The sequence below is a fragment of the Phyllobates terribilis genome, unplaced genomic scaffold (genome assembly GCF_046119375.1).
Source record: "Phyllobates terribilis strain yellow unplaced genomic scaffold, ASM4611937v1 Scaffold_12__6_contigs__length_324123572, whole genome shotgun sequence".
In the NCBI taxonomy this organism is placed as follows: Eukaryota; Metazoa; Chordata; class Amphibia; order Anura; family Dendrobatidae; genus Phyllobates; species Phyllobates terribilis.
In genome coordinates, this window is record NW_027362772.1 from 231,611,951 (window position 1) to 231,630,132 (window position 18,182).

Genomic DNA, 18,182 nt, shown 5'->3' on the forward strand with positions numbered 1-18,182 from the left:
ATTGTGCCGGGTCATTGTAACACCTTGACGAATGGCAACAGAATGGGGAGATTTTTTTTTTTTCCTTTAATGGAACGTGTCATGTTGGCTATGGTCTCAGATCTGCAGGCGTGATGTTATCGAGCATTTGGACATGATGAGATTAAAATATTTTTGTGGGAAAAGTTTCAGTAAAACTTGTATTAGTCATTGAAATACCTGCTGTTTGTATGTGTCAGTCCAGTGGATGGTCCTACTTATTGACAGTTTTCTGTGTATAACTGCCTGCAGAGATAGCTGTCAATCACTAGTAGGACCGCCCACTGGACTCATCCATACAAACTCCAGGGATTTCAATGACTATAATACAAGTTATACTGAATATTTTCCCACAATCCTTTATATAATTCTGCTCAGCTTCTCCTTCTCTATACTGTGCTCAGGGGCGGACATAAAGCCGGTGCAGCCAGTGCAACTGCACCGGGGTCTGGAGATCCAGGGGGGGGTCCTTGCAGGGTGGCTAATACTGAGGGCAATCTGGCTAGTTTCTTGGAGCCAGAGGCTCCATGGCCAGATTGCCCTCATTCCACGCGGCGGGCAGGGAGCGATCCATGCAGCTCCGCTGCCTACAGGAGAAAATGGCAGCGGAGCTGAGGGATCCGTCCTCTGCTTCCTGCCCAGCGCTTTCTGTCTGACACAGACGCGCGCAGCTCGATGACGTCATGATGCAGCGCGGGCCTGTGTCAGGGAGAAAATTGCCGACAACGACGATGCTGCGGGGGAACAAGCAGAGCAGTAAGTGTTGCAATGATGGGGGCGGTGTAAGAGAGCAATGATGGGGGCGGTGTAAGAGAGCAAAGATGGGGGCGGTGTAAGAGAGCAAAGATGGGGGCGGTGTAAGAGAGCAAAGATGGGGGCGGTGTAAGAGAGCAAAGATGGGGGCGGTGTAAGAGAGCAAAGATGGGGGTGGTGTAAGAGAGCAAAGATGGGGGCGGTGTAAGAGAGCAAAGATGGGGGCGGTGTAAGAGAGCAAAGATGGGGGCGGTGTAAGAGCAATGATGGGGGAGGTGTAAGAGAGTAATGATTGGGGTGGTGTAAGAGAGCAATGATGGGGGCGGTGTAAGAGAGCAATGATGGGGGCGGTGTAAGAGAGCTATGATGGGGGCGGTGTAAGAGAGCTATGATGGGGGCGGTGTGAGAGCAATGGTGGGGGTGGTGTAAGAGAGCAATGATGGAGGTGGTGTAAGAGAGCAATGATGGAGGTGGTGTAAGAGAGCAATGATGGAGGTGGTGTAAGAGAGCAATGATAGGGGTGGTGTAAGAGAGCAATGATGGAGGTGGTGTAAGAGAGCAATGATGGAGGTGGTGTAAGAGAGCAATGATGGAGGTGGTGTGGGAGAACAATGATGAGGGTGGAGAGAGGACACTGAGGTGTAGTGTGGGAGAACAAAGACGGGGGAGAGCAATGATGGGGATAAGATGCATAGGACACTTTATAATGAATTGAAAGGTGGGAGAAGACACTGTAAGGGACTTGTAATGAATTGGGAGGTGACAGAGGATGCTCAGTACCTGATAATGTCTTCTACCAACCCAAAGTTCATTATGATGCTATCAAGTACTTCTAATAAAAGGGTGGGTGACACAGGGCAGGGACTAGGGCTATGTGCACACATTTAGGATTTGCAGGAGAAAATTCTGCTGCATATCCTAATGTGGTGGCAGGAAGAACGCTGCGTAAAATAATTTTTTAGCCATGTTTTTGTTTCGCATTTCCCCCTACTCTTTAGTATGGGTGAAATACGTTGCAAGAATTGACATTATGCAGATTTTAATCTGCTGCAAATCTGCAAGGAAAAAATAAGCAATGTGTGCATGAGACTTCAGGGATCTCATTCACTTTGCTTGTATACTGTAAAGTCTTGTATATTATCCGTGTGCACATAGCCTTACAGTTAATTGGGGAGAGTCACAGAGACTGAATAATTTATATTATTGGCCGGTGGAGATTATAGTTAATGGAGGATACAGTATCACTTTATATTTTGATTGGTGCATGGCTAATAGTATATTAATGGTGGGGTACATATCTGTATTCAGGGGCGCAGTGTGGGGGAGACACATGTACGGAAAGTATTCAGACGCCTTTAAATTTTTCACTCTTTGTTTCATTGCAGCCATTTGGTAAATTGTAAAAAGTTTTTTTTTTTCGCATTAAAGTACACTCTGCACCCCATCTTGATTGAAAAAAAACAGAAACGTAGAAATTTTTGCAAATTTCTTAAAAAAGAAAAACTGAAATATCACACGGTCATAAGTATTCAGACCATTTGCTCAGACACTCATATTTAAGTCACATGCTGTCCATTTCCTTGTGATCCTCCTTGAGATGGTTCTACTCCTTCATTGGAGTGCAGCTGTGTTTAATTAAACTGATAGGACTTGATTTGGGAAGTCACACACCTGTCTATATAAGACCTCACAGCTCACAGTGCATGTCAGACCAAATGAGAATCATGAGCTCAAAGGAACTGCCCAAGGAGCTCAAAACAGAATTGTGGCAAGGCACAGATCTGGCAAAGGTTACAGTGGCCTCCATAATCCTTAAATGGAAGAAGTTTGGGACCACCAGAAGTCTTCCTAGACCTGGCCGTGCAGCCAAACTGAGCAATCATGGGAGAAGAGCCTTGGTGAGAGAGGTAAAGAAGAACCCCAAGATCACTGTGGCTGAGCTCCAGAGATGCAATAGGGAGATGGGAGAAAGTGCCACAAAGTCAACTATCACTGCAGCCCTCCACCAGTCAGGCCATTATGGCAGAGTGGCCCGACGGAAGCCTCTCCTCAGTCTAAGACCTATGAAAGCCCACATAGTTAGCTCAAAAACACATGAAGGACTTCCAGACTATGAGAAATAAGATTCTCCGGTCTGATGAGACGAAGATACAACATTTTGGTGATAATTCTAAGCGGTATGTGTGGAGAAAACCAGGCACTGCTCATCACCTGCCCAATACAATCCCAACAGTGAAACATGGTGGTGGCAGCATCATGCTATGGGGGTGTTTTTCAGCTGCAGGGACAGGACAATTGGTTGCAATTGAAGGAAACATGAATGTGGCCAAGTACAGAGATATCCTGGATGAAAACCTCTTCCAGAGTGCTCTGGACCTCAGACTTGGCCGAAGGTTCACCTTCCAACAAGACAATGACCCTAAGCACACAGCTAAAATAACAAAGGAGTGGCTTCAGAGCAACTCTGTGACAATTCTTGACTGACCCAGCCAGAGCCCTGACCTAAACCCAATTGAGCATCTCTGGATAGACCTGAAAATGGCTTGCCACCAACGTTCACCATCCAACCATGACGGAACTTGAGAGGATCTGCAAGGATGAATGGCAGAGGATCCCCAAATCCAGGTGTGAAAAACTTGTTGCATCATTCCCAAGAAGACTCATGGCTGTACTAGCTCGAAAGGGTGCTTCTACTCAATACTGAGCAAAGGGTCTGAATACTTATGACCATGTGATATTTCAGTCTTTCTTTTTTAATAAATTTGCAAAAATTTCTACATTTCTGTTTTTTTTCAGTCAAGATGAGGTGCAGAGTGTACTATAATGAGAAAAATATGAACTTTTTAGAATTTACCAAATGGCTGCAATGAAACAAAAAGGGAAACATTTAAAGGGGTCTAAATACTTTCCGTACCAACTGTATACAATATATGTGACCTAGTTATTTTCTAGGCTGGAGATCATCGTGACAAGACGAGTCGTGGATGGGAGACGTCTACATGAAAGTCTGACCAGATGGAGAAGAAACAGCAGAAACCGACTCTGATCAGATGAGACGTCAGCGGTCACTGGATGTAAATATTAATCTGTATCTGCACTGTGTGACTTGGGGTGATAATGTTACATGTAAAATCCCTTAGGCCACATTCTCACATTCATGTGATATGTCTATGTGGTGCCAGATTTTTTTTTCCTGGACAGCACAAGGACTTGTAGAGTTTTATAGATCCATTCACACATCCATGAAAATCACGGATCTGAGTATGAGATCTGTGAGGGTCAGAGACTGTCATTTTCTGATCTGATCTGATCTTGAGGATCAGCATAGGACATGCTCAATGTGTCTGTAAAAGCGGGCAGCACACCGACACTGCACACAGATGCAGGAATGTCACCGTATTATGTATAGCACAGTCCCTTAGTATATAGTGTACTCACTTACTATGTATAGCGCCGTCCAGGGCCAGCGTTATGGGCAGGCAGACTAGGCATCTGCCTGGGGCCCCCACTTCCCCAGGGACCCCCAACCAGTGGCAAGCTGCCCTTGAGACAGGGGAACGCCAGTGCTGGCCTTCCTCCCCTCCTTCTGCATCGTGCATTCAACTGTATCGGCATCTATGATACAGTACAGTTAAAAGCAATGATGGAGGAGAGACAGTCATGTGACGCTCCCTCTCCCATCATTCTCCCTCTGACGTCATTTCATCGTGAGCCATGCTGTGCCGGCAGTGGAGTTGCTGAGACGCGCTGCGGACACCGGGCAGGGGGGGGGGACGAGGAGGAGAGGTGAGCATGTATTTATTTTTTTTGTAAATCAGTGAGTATGCGGTCGCTATAATACTGCGGGACTTGGTGGCTGCATTATACTCTATGGGGGCCTGCATTACACTATGGGGGAGCTATAATATTCTATGGGGCCTGGATTATACTCTACGGGGGTGGCTGCATTATACTCTACGGGGGTGGCTGCATTATACTCTATGGTGGTGGCTGCATTATTCTCTGGAGGGTGGCAGCATTATACTCTATGGGGGTGGCTGCGTTAAACTCTATCAAGGATTATGGGGTGTGCATCAAACAATATGGAGGACTATGGGGTGTGCATCATACAATATGGATGACTATGGGGTGTGCATCATACAATATGGAGGACTATGGGGTGTGCATCATACAATATGAAGGACTATGGGGTGTGCATCATACAATATGGAGGACTATGGGGTGTGCATCATAGAATACGGAGGACTATGTGGTGTGCATCATACAATACGGAGGACTATGGGGTGTGCATCATACAATATGGAGGACTATGGGGTGTGCATTATAAATACAAGCGAAATGTTTCTGTGTGAGATGGTGCAATATGTGAGCATTTGGGGCCCGCTTTAATCTTTTGCCTAAGGCCCCATTTTGTATAAATCCGGCCCTGGCGCCATCCTTAGTTACATAGTTTCCTCTTTTATTATGTATAACACCGTCTCTTATTACGTACCATCCTCGCTAGTTATATACTGTATGGTGCAGTCCCTTATTATATGGCTTCCTCTGGCGTTATGTACAGTGCTGTCCTTACACAGCATATTCTTGTTATTTTTGTCAGTCACAGCGCCCTCTTTTATTACATAGTCCTCTCTTGTTAGACATAAAATGACTACTGATGGAGGAGCTGATGGAGCAGCATCTGACCAGAAGACCAGTCCATTAGCTCCTCCATCAGAAAAGAAGCTTTCCCATGCTCCATCAGCCATCATTACATTATATATCAAACAAGAGAGGACGGTATACAATAAAAAACAGGGAGCTATATAATCAATATGTAATGGACGGTGCTGTACATAACAACAGAGGGCACAGTGTGATTATATATATACACATACATACGTATATATATATATATATATATATATATATATATATATATATATATATATATATATATATATATATATATATATATATATGTGTGTATGTATATGACATCACAAAATTGAAGACAGCACTCCTGTGGAAATTCCAGTGATTTATTAGCGCAAAGGAGCTAAGGCGACGTTTCTTTTTTGAGAAAGGCTCAAACACAGAGCTAATAAATCACTGGAATTTCTACAGGAGTGCTGTCTTCAATTTTGTGATGTCTAACTATTGGCTTGGTCTGTGCCGGGAGGACGTGCACCCGCTTGAAGCTAACTGTTTGGATTTTATTTTTCATATATATATATATATATATATATATATATATATATATATATATATATATATATATATATATATATATATATATATATATATATATATTATACAGTACAGACCAAAAGTTTGGACACACCTTCTCATTTAAAGATTTTTCTGTATTTTCATGACTATGAAAATTGTACATTCACACTGAAGGCATCAAAACTATGAATTAACACATGTGGAATTATATACTTAACAAAAAAGTGTGAAACCACTGAAAATATGTCTTATATTCTTGGTTCTTCAAAGTAGCCACCTTTTGCTTTGATGACTGCTTTGCACATTCTTAGCATTCTCTTTACGAGCTTCAAGAGGTAGTCATCGGAAATGGTCTTCCAACAATCTTGAAGCAGTTCCCAGAGATGCTTAGCACTTGTTGGCCCTTCTGCCTTCACTCTGCGGTCCAGCTCACCCCAAACCATCTCGATTGGGTTCAGGTCTGGTGACTATGGAGGCCAGGTCATCTGGCGTTGCACCCCATCAATCTCCTTCTTGGTCAAATAGCCCTTACACAGCCTGGAGGTGTGTTTGGGGTCATTGTCCTGTTGAAAAATAAATGATGGTCCAACTAAACACAAACCGGATGGAATAGCATGCCGCTGCAAGATGCTGTGGTAGCCATGCTGGTTCAGTATGCCTTCAATTTTGAATAAATCCCCAACAGTGTCACCAGCAAAGCACCCTCACACCATCACACCTCCTCCTCCATGCTTCACGGTGGGAACCAGGCATGTAGAGTCCATCCGTTCACCTTTTCTGCGTCACACAAAGACACAGTGGTTGGAACCAAAGATCTCAAATTTGGACTCATCAGACCAAAGCACAGATTTCCACTGGTCTAATGTCCATTCCTTGTGTTCTTTAGCCCAAACAAGTCTCTTCTGCTTGTTGCCTGTCCTTAGCAGTGGTTTCCTAGCAGCTATTTTACCATGAAGGCCTGCTGCACAAAGTCTCCTCTTAACAGTTGTTGTAGAGATGTGTCTGCTGCTAGAACTCTCTGTGGCATTGACCTGGTCTCTAATCTGAGCTGCTGTTAACCTGCGATTTCTGAGGCTGGTGACTCAGATAAACTTATCCTCAGAAGCAGAGGTGACTCTTGGTCTTCCTTTCCTGGGGCGGTCCTCATGTGAGCCAGTTTCTTTGTAGCGCTTGATGGTTTTTGCAACTGCACTTGGGGACACTTTCAAAGTTTGCCCAATTTTTCGGACTGACTGAACTTCATTTCTTAAATTAATGATGGCCACTCGTTTTTCTTTACTTAGCTGCTTTTTTCTTGCCATAATACAAATTCTAACAATCTATTCAGTAGGACTATCAGCCTTGTATCCACCAGACTTCTGCAGAACACAACTGATGGTCCCAACCCCATTTATAAGGCAAGAAATCCCACACCTGTGAAGTGAAAACCATTTCCAGTGACTACCTCTTGAAGCTCATCAAGAGAATGCCAAGAGTGTGCAAAGCAGTCATCAAAGCAAAAGGTGGCTACTTTGAAGAACCTAGAATATAAGACATATTTTCAGTTGTTTCACACTTTTTTGTCAAGTATATAATTCCACATATGTTAATTCATAGTTTTGATGCCTTCAGTGTGAATGTACAATTTTCATAGTCATGAAAATACAGAAAAATCTTTAAATGAGGTGTGTCCAAACTTTTGGTCTGTACTGTAGATGCCATTAGTATGGGGCATAAAATCCTTATGACAGGTTCTCTTTAAAGGGAACCTGTCACCAGTATTTTTATGTCTGAAGTAAGACTGGCGCCTTAATCAGCACCTGTTCTGCATTCCATAATGCTCTGACTACCCTATGTATCCCTCAAAAACTTTTTGAATATATATTATATATATATATATATATATATATATATATATATATATAATATAGCTCTGTCGCAATAAAAGGTGGGGGGCCCATACACACTTCTTGTAAAGGGGTCCCAAGCTGTCGGTGTCCGCCCCTGTCCGTGTTGTCCACAGATCGGAATGGAAGTACAACGTAACAGGATCCCTTTTATTGGGGTTTGTACATATTTTTTCTAATATAAGAGACCAATTTATGAAGGAGATCTAAAATAAAATCAACCTTTCATGCCAAGAGTGGTTTAAAAAGCGAAAGTTGATTAGTTAAGACACTGGCTATGGCGTCATTAAAGGGTTATTCCCATCTCCAAGATCCTATCCCAATATGTAGTAGATGTAATAATAATAATATTAGCAAATACCTCCTATTAAAAATGTAGTATAGTTCTTCTGATTCACTATGTCGCTTACGCCATGTTCAGGGCATTGCAGTAGCTTAGATATCCATGGCTACAACAACTCTTATAGTAACAGTTAGTTAGTTGTTAGTGGTCATAATCATGGATATCTAAGCTACTACAATGCCCTGCACATGGGGTAAGTGACATTGCTAATCAGAAAAACTATACTACATTTCTAATTGGAGGAATTTGCTAATATCATTATTATTACACCTACTACATATTGGAATAGGATCTTTGAGATGGGAATACCCCTTTAACTGTAAATCTTTTATTTTTGTGCTATACATTTTTATTATGATGCTAAACATTTCTAAGTTATTTTTCAATTATTAACTTTTGCAGTGCAGAAAAAAAATATTTTAATATGTGGAAAGAGTAGGACAACTTCTGTTCATGTTATTATGAGAGAAACAAAATACCTCCATGCACATAAATATTGGACACTATTTAAAGCTAGCCAGACGTAATTTAGCTTTCAGTCAATCAAGTTTGTCGATTGTGGGAGTCCAGGTGCCAGCCACCATACAATCAGCAGAATGAAGGTGTATCTCCTTTGGGAGCATAGCAGACCAACAAACTCTGTCATCTGATCCTGCAGTCATGTACTACTTTCTTCCATTTGCCTCCCCTTTGTCTGTAAATTAGCAAGGAAAAATACAGTAGTAGAGGGAGAGATGTAACACAAGAATGCAGTGTAAGATTGTAACCAAGGGAACACAATGCTCTGCACAGAAGCTGCATTCCCCAAACGGAAAGCTTTTTTTTTACAATAAAAATTGTTTGCAAAGTCGCAGCGTCACTTTTATATTTTAGATGCACTGGATCAATACGATAAATTGGTTGCAAAAGTATACATATCCTTCAAGACAAGCACTGCATCTTACAGACTCCTGTACGTGCATTAAGAAAATCATGACTGACTGATGCAGACTGCAATCATTTTCCATCTGTGATGAGGGCAATGCTGTGCAAATATTGTCGGAAAATTAATATGGTCGAATACACAATTTCCAGTGTTCCGGTTCGGGTAGCTGTCCTTTGAAATAACAATTCTGGAAGTAACTCTGTATAGTCTTGTACCTCTGTTATTCCTGCTGGAAATGTATGAATGAACTGACAACAGGTTCTTACTATTTCTTTTGTTAGTCAGTACACATGCTCTTTGACAAAGGAAATGGTAACGTTTAGTTGATAAATAATCACACTTTTCCAGGAGGGATAACAAGAGGACCAGCACAACGTACAGTTATGAGAAAAAAGGCTCCACAATTGTTATTTAGAAAAAAAAGGATCTCTTTATTTAATTATCTTCCAGGCATTGCAAAGTTATGATTTTTATGTAATATACTTCATTACACTATTTCGCTTCTTTCTCTCCCTAGCTGAAGAGCTGTTCTAACTACCTAGCTTATGCTCCTTTAGAAGCTCCTTTCAGCTGCTGCTCAAAAAACATGTGTACACTCTATCCAAATCGAGTATGGGAATCCACCGGTCTGAGTACTGGGAGAGGCTCAGACAGGGAAAGTCACTACACAGACTAAAAATATAGTTGTTAAATGCAACTTTTAAAGAACTACGAACTGGACATTGAAACAGCGTGGCAGCATAGTGTTAGGGGGTAAGGGTGGTGGACAATGGCTAGCGTGTTCCTATCCCTGAAGACACCAATCACGTTAGTGTGATGTAAAGTGTAATGTGAATAATGTCTTGCGTCTTGTTTAACTATTGTGTCATGTGGATTGTAATGTATTGTGTTCCTTTATAGTGTGTAGTAATGTAAGATAAGTAATGTAAAGTTTTAGGTGTGTAGTTTGACTATAGAAACAGTAATTAATAAAGTAGCACTCTGTAGTGCTATAGCATGCAAACATGAAATTTGAATAGCATTACTGCTGTAGAAAATAGGAAAAATTGAGAATTCTTAGCGCATGAATTGGACAATTCATGTGTACCCGGAAGCCACGATAAGGCGATTCTTGTTGCTGGGAACCTACCTAGTGTGAATCCTCTCTTAGGCTAAAGCCTATATTTATATGGGAAAGTAGGATCCTGCGGTAATTAAAACCGCCTGAGGCTGATGGGTGGAGTGCTCAGTCAGAGAGCCTATGTATACAAATAGCAAAAGACTGACCGTCACTTCCAAACAGAAAACAGGTGTGTACAGGTGCTTACTAAGAGTAGCCATCTCCATTTATAACTAACAAATAATGCTGCACTCTGTAGCGCTATAGCATGTAAGCATGAAATTTGAATTGAATTACTGCTCTAGAAAATAGGAAAAATTGAGAATACTTGACCCACAAATTGGCCAGTTCATGTGAATCTGGCAGCAACAATGAGGCGATCTTGGAAGTGACGGTCAATCTTTTGATATTTGTATACATAGGATTTCTGACTGAGCACTCCACCCCTCAGCCTCAGGTGGTTTTAATTAAAGCAGGATCCTACCTTTCCATATACATGTAGGCTTCAGCATAAGAGAGGATTCATATTAAAGTATTTTACACCTGCTGCAGCCTACATTGTCCCCGATGCTAAAGAAAATGAATATTCACTGCTCCCCACGCCCATGGGGCGTGGGGAGCACTGAATATTCATGCTCCTTAATAGCGGCACACAGTGTAGCCACAGCGCGGCTCCTGCTGCTGCCGGAATAGCCTGTGCCCGCTGTTAAAGGGCATGAATATTCAACCTCTCTCCATGCCCATGGGCGTGGGGAGGGGTGAATATTCATGCCTTTAATAGCGGGCACACGTAATCGCCTGGCAGCAGCAGGAGCCGCGCTGCGGCTCCACTGTGTGCTGGCTATTAAGGAGCATGAAGTCACTGCTCCCCGCGCACACAGTCCTGGCGTGGGGAGAAGTGACTTCCGGCAGCTGATCTCTCCTTGTGAGCCGCGTCATGCGCGGCTCACATGGAGAGATCAGTGCGGGCAGACAGTACGCAGCGCTGGAGGAGAGAAGAAAGGTGAGTAGGAATGTTTTATTTTTTTTTTATGTGCAGCATGATGGGGATTAGGGGGACCATGCATACCAGGATAAGGATGAGGGGACATACATAACAGGATAAGGCTGAGGGGGGCATACATAACAGGATAAAGAGGAGGGGGCCATACATACCATGACAGGGATTAGGGGTGCCATGCATACCAGGACAGGGATGAGGGGTGCCATGCATACCAGGATAAGGATGAGGTGTGCCATGCATACCAGGACATGGATGAGGGGTGCCATGCATACCAGGACAGGGATGAGGGGTGCCATGCATACCAGGACAGGGATGAGGGGTGCCATGCATACCAGGACAGGGATGAGGGGTGCCATGCATACCAGGACAGGGATGAGGGGTGCCATGCATACCAGGACAGGGATGAGGGGTGCCATGCATACCAGGACAGGGATGAGGGGTGCCATGCATACCAGGACAGGGATGAGGGGTGCCATGCATACCACGACAGGGATGAGGGGTGCCATGCATACCATGACAGGGATGAGGGGTGCCATGCATACCAGGATGGGGATTGCTGTGCCATGCATATCAGGATAGGGATGAGGGGTGCCATGCATACCATGACAGGGATGAGGGGTGCCATGCATACCATGACAGGGATGAGGGGTGCCATGCATACCAGGATGCAGATTGCTGTGCCATACATATCAGGATAGGGATTAGGGGTGCCATGTATACCAGGACAGGGATGAGGGGTGCCATGCATACCAGGATAGGGCTGAGGGGGGCATCCATAACAGGATAAAGATGAGGGGGCCATGCATACCAGGACAGAGATTAGGGGTGCCATGCATACCAGGATAGGGATGAGGTGTGCCATGCATACCAGGACAGGGATATGGGGTGCCATGCATACCAGGATGCATGGGTTCCATGCATACCAGGATGGAGGGATGAGGGGTACCATGCATACCAGGATAGGGATGAGGGGTGCCAAGCATACCAGGATAGGGATGAGGGGTGCCATGCATACCAGGATAGGGATGAGGGGTGCCATGTATACCAGGATGGAGGGGTTCCATGCATATCAGGATGGAGGGATGCCAGGCATACCAGGATGGGGGTGGGGGCCACGTATAAAAGGAAGAGGGGGGGCCATATATACCAGGATGGGGGATATTGTCAGAATTGGGGGACATTACCCCAATACCAGTGTCAGCAGAAGACCCCCTCCCCTTTAAAAGTGCATCGTGAACACATTTTTTGCTTACATTTTTTTCTATTTTCCTCCTCTAAAACCTAGGTGCGTCTTATGGTCCGAAAAATACGGTATTTATGGTAATTTATAAGCCCTCCATATCTCCAAGATCATCAGAGCGGTAGCACAACCCTCTGGCCTGCCCTTGTATCCTATTACCGGTACCTCCTTCTCTGCCTCTCTGATCTGGCTCCTGAGGACTGCAGTGACGAGGTGAGGGGGCGCCTCACCTGGAAGGTGTAAGTGAAGCAAGCTGCAGGTGTCCGGGACACCCGGGGTATAGAAAAAAGAGAAAGAGCGGTGCTGTGCCCAGAAAAACACACCTCTTTCACTCGTCTGGCCCGCCCTTGTATTACCTCCTTCTCTGCCTCTCAGATCTCGCACGTGCGCGCCTGCGCCGCTTCACTGCAGTCCTCAGGAGCGAGATCTGACAGGCAGAAAAGGAGGTAATACGAGGGCGGGCCAGATGAGTGAAAGAGGCGTGTTTTTCTGGGCACAGCACCGCTCTGTCTTTTTTCCATACCCCGGGCGTCCCGGATGCCTGCAGCTTGCTTCACTTACACCTTCCAGGTGAGGCGCCCCCTCACCTCGTCAGTGAAGTCCTCAGGAGCCAGATCAGAGAGGCAGAGAAGGAGGTACCAGTAATAGGATACAAGGGCGGGCCAGAGGGATGTGCTACGGCTCTGATAGTCTTGGGAGACAGGTAGGGCTGGGCAGGCAGGGAGAGCTGACCAATCCAAGCAGGATTTGTATACAACAACCAGCCAATCGCCGGTAAGATTCATCACTTTAAAATTACCATATTGAAATCAAATCTGATTTTTTTAATTTAATTTTTACCGTATGTGCATTAGAAGAGGGGTAGTCTTATACGGCGAATATATCCCAAACTCTATATTTTAACTGGAAAAGTTGGGGGTCGTCTTATACACCCAGTCGTCTTATACTCCAGAAAATACGGTATATAGGTTCCCAGCAATGAGAATCGCCTTATCGTGGCAGCTGGGTACACATGATTTGGCCAATTTATGTGCTAAGTATTCTCAATTTTTCCTATTTTATAGAGCAGTAATGTAATTCAAATTTCATGCTTGCATGATATTGCGCTACAGAGTGCTACTTTATTTGTTAGTTATATATTGAGATGGCTAATCTTAGTAGCACCTGTACACATCTTTTTTCTGTTTGGAAGTGACGGTCAGTCTTTTGATATTTATAGGAACAATAAGAGTTAATGTTTGGGACTAGCCCACAGTGGGAGGGGATAGTGTTAGGGAGAGTGACTGCTTCCTGCTAGGAAATCAGATAGGGTCTGGAGTGCAGAATGAGCAGTGCCACTTATGAGGGTGAACCTAAATAAGAGGACACCAAACAGGAGGGATAGCGATATCCTGAGGATAAGTGATTAAGAGAGACAGAGTGGCCTTCTGGAGACGGATCCAAGGAGAGGACGCCTAGCCACAAGACCTTGGGCTTGTAACGCTGAGAGGTAACGGGCCTCAACAGGACTGAATGACTGGTGCTAGTGAAGGGTCCCGAGCAGGGATTCCAGGGCACAAAGTAGTAGAAGAAAGAGGACGCAGAACCGCTGAATAAGTAGAGGAGACTTGTTAATCAGGACTGTAGCGTTAAATCTGGGTTGTGGCGAAGTATGGAGAAACAGCGGACATAAAGATCCCTGGAGTAAACTACTGAGGAAGGAAACTGCGTGGAAAATGCTTCAAGCAGTATATAACCCTTATCTAGTTACCATTCAGTAAAGAGTTTATTTTTGATTGGTGTCTCCCTCATTGTACTGTGAAACATCTGGTCCTGGCAAACCAACAACATCGGTTACATGTGGCGTGCACGGGTGTAATGCCCTCACAGCACAAGTCCACACCCAGCCGGGACCTCCACTTTCATGTAAGATGCCAGGGCACCAGAGACAAAAGCCTTGCCCATGGCTACCGCCCGCACTTTGTTACAAGGGAAAGAAGGAAGTGAAACAAGGTAATGAAGTATATTACAAAATTCATAACTTTGCAATGTCTAGGGGTCAATAATAAAAGAAAAAAAAGTTTGAATTACCCATTAAAAAAAAAAAAAAAAAGTTTCCCACTACTTTTTGATGAACTATTCAGAACATAGGTCACCAACATAAATCAGATTGGAGGAGGTTCAATACTTGCCACCCCCACTGATCAGTTGCTACCATCGGCGGCCAGTTGCCATCAGTTACGGAACAGAACACAGGTCAGTCAACTGTATAGTGGCCACAGCGAGGTACCATAGATCCACTTCATTTAAATAGGGGGCGAATGTGCAATACCTGGCCGCGGCCACAATACAGTTGACGGAACTGTACAGCTCTGCAACTGACTATATCCGGCTGTCCCCGGTAACAGCTGATCAGTAGGGGTGCCGGGTATCGCATCTCCACCGATCTGATATCGATGACCCATCCTAAGGATAATTCATCAATATAAAAGAAGTGGACAACTCCTTTAAAGGGGTTGTCCAGCCTTAGGTTAAAAGTCTGCAGACACTCAATGTGACTGCAGACTAGTGAATCCTCATATCACGCACACATTGTGCCGTGAGGATTCTCCGGTGCCGGGACCTGCAGGTGCGTGACTTGCATACATGCGGTCACGTGCCGACTAGTTGGGTGCAGCCTCTCTCAATGCAAGCGTTTTTAGCAAGGCCAGACAAGTCTGGTCAGAATGTAGTTGGAGATATGCAAATTTAATACTTGCAGTCACATGTCTGCCGGTACTGGAGAATCCTCACATCATGTAGTGTGACTGCAGAATTGTACCCTAAGGCCGGACAACCCCTCTAAACTATCCCTATGCTATATTCACCAGTCTGCATAGGGGACTTTCCCTGTCTGAGCCTTTCTTCCCCTTCCCCCTAACTCAGACAGTGGGATTCCCATACTGTGGATATAGCGGGCAGATCTTGCCGAGCAGCAGTTGAAAGGAGCTTCTAAAGGAGCATGAGCTAGGTAGTTACAACAGCTCTTTTAACAGGAATTTAAAAAATAGTGTTTGGAAGGGGAAAAAAGCAAAATAAGGTGATGAAGTATAAAACAAATGAAAATCATAACTTTGTAATGTGTGGAGGATAGTTAAATAAAAAAAAAAAAAAGTTTAATTAGAAAGATCAGTAAAGCGCTCCAGGACAAAATCATCACATTAAAGGTCTATGGACAAATATGAATGCAAATACTACAACTATAAATACATTATAACTAGATTACATATAGAAGTAACTACACTAAACACTAATAGAATAGGATAATTCACAAATAATAATAATGAATAATAATCGGTGGTAACACTTACCTGTAAATCATTCCTGGAGAGCCAGTCTGTCGCAGTGATAGTCTAGCTGGGGAGTCTGTGGTGGATTCCGGATACATTGAGCCAGCGTCGGGGGCTGTGCTCAATGCGATGGTCGCCTTCTAAAAACTAACACACAAAATGCAGAAACTTAAGATTAGAAAATCCCCCCAAAAAAGAATAAAAAAAACAGCACAATGCATAATTATCTTATATTACTATGTAATGTGACAATGCACCTGCTGAGCAAGATATGGCAGGTGCTCAGGCATTATAGGATGGAAGAGACGGTGGAATATATTATAAAAAGGGTTGTACACACTATGAAAAGGAAGTTTAAAAAAAAAACAACAACCACTACCACCACCACAACAACAAGCGCAACAACAACAAGCGCAACAACAACAAGTGCAACAACAACAAGCGCAACAACAACCAACTTGTAAAATCCTTTAATACAGCACACACTGGACAAAGCAATGGGGGTTTATTCTGGAACATTACTTTTGTGAGCGTCCAATAATTATATTGTTTTTCTAATCAGAGTTTTCCCATATTTACACTTACAGAACCAATACAAAACATTGAAGAATAAAATGTGTAAATATTAGTCTCCATTGTTCGAAATGGGCGTCATACAGAACTATAACAAGAAGTTAATAGATTGTGTTATCATCATAACATTTTCCACGTTTTACAGGAATAAGGAGTAACTGCACCTGCTCTGTCTGCCCACCAGAGGGAGACAGTGTACAATAGAAGGAATACTGCAGTAAAAAGTTTTCTGAATTTGTAACTAAGGAGCTGCAATGTAACAAATGTGGTGCCACAGGCGCATCCACAGGAAAACACAGATTTACACAGTTTATAGTAAAACACATCCACTATTTCTTCTTGCTTTAAATTCCTTTCACATGTGGCTTACACATGTCAAATACGAATAGCCTTAGTAATGGGGTCTGTTGTGTGCTCTGTTCACGTGTCCAGTTATGATCCGTTAGAAAGGATCTAGCAGCAATCTGTTAGCGCAACTTTGTTCCTGACACAACTTTTTAGTCCGTTATTCATTAACTGATCTCGGCTGGATCCGTTTTTTTTTTTAAACATTGGAGTCAATGGGCGACAGATTCTAGCGGCATCCATACAGACTGATGAGCTGATGTGCATTTAGTACATGCCATTTCTAATCACGCAGAGGTGTTCTAATTTAAACAAAAGTCAATCCAAAATTTCAAATATTGCTGTTTTGTCAAAGCTTTGCGCAATTTTTTCAAAAAATCACAATAAAACTGCAAAATGGAAACTAATCTTAAAGAGTTAAAGGGGTTCTCCAGACATATGATATTGATGACTTTGCTCTGGGATAGATCATCAATATCAGATAGGTGGGGGTCGGACACCAGGCATCCCCACCGGTCAGATGCCAGTAGCACCTGCAATGTGTAGTGGCCACTGCTGAATATTGTGCATTAACTCCTGTTCAATAGAATAAAGCCCCCCATAAACATTAGACTAATGTCAGGCGAACCCGCTGATATTGATGGCCCAAAACTCTAATGTGCATGGAATCCCTGGACAATTTATGGTCAGGGAAGATATTGATCAGACATGTCTGATTTCGGACAGCTGATCCTTTTGTTCTCCCTGAGATAAGCCTCTGCCAGAGAGGTCTGTCGCCAGCTTTCTCATACTTCTTGGCCGAATCAGCGCTTCGGCGTATGGGGCAGTCGGGCAAGATAGCTGGCGCCGGAACGATCGGCCGGAGCATCACTTGATTGACAGCCATTTCATGCATACAGCTGGATTTAAAGCTGTTCTGCAGTACCTGGCAGTGGCAGCTACACATTATTGTTTGCATTGCTTATATAGTGCTATCAATCCAAATTCCCTATCAGGTTGTCTTTGGAGTGCGGGAGGAAACTGGAGAACCTAGAAGAAATCCATGCAAACTCATGGAGAACATAAACTCTTGGTGGGTTTTGAATCCAAGACCCCAGCGTGCTACCCACTGAGCCACCATGCTGCCCAATAAATTATAACAGCTAATAGGTGAAAGTGCCAGGTATCGGACCTTCACTGATACAAAACTGTGAATCAATCACTAGAATATGCCAGGAAAATCCCTTTAAGGATCGGTATGACTGCTTCATTGTATCACACCCGTACGTTCCAGCAAGCCGCCTGACGAGATGACATCTTAGAAGACGTCTCAAATAAGGAAAGTGCTATTTGCAGTCCCTGTGCTGCCTGACACGGAGAGCTCGCCTGGGATCCTCCCGCAAGTCATGCACGCAGAATAATATATTGATGATCTTGACTTATGGCAGTAAACATACCCAGCAGGATCCCGGTGAGATGCACTTACATTTTGATTGAGA

The 18,182-nt window shown here is 43.7% G+C and overlaps 1 protein-coding gene across 7 annotated transcripts in view; it reads right to left on the bottom strand.

Moving 5' to 3' along the window:
* Positions 1-18,182, bottom strand: part of KCNAB2 (potassium voltage-gated channel subfamily A regulatory beta subunit 2) — a 222,852-nt gene that overhangs the window by 146,774 nt on the left and 57,896 nt on the right. For 6 of the 7 annotated variants that reach the window (XM_073656716.1, XM_073656718.1, XM_073656717.1 and 3 more), the window contains exon 2: positions 15,808-15,933. The exons of the other annotated variant lie outside the window; for it this stretch is intronic. In XM_073656716.1, coding sequence (XP_073512817.1) covers positions 15,808-15,884 — 77 coding nt within the window. In that variant the 5' untranslated portion in view covers positions 15,885-15,933. The remainder of the gene's footprint in view (positions 1-15,807; positions 15,934-18,182) is intronic. 7 annotated transcript variants of the gene reach the window in all.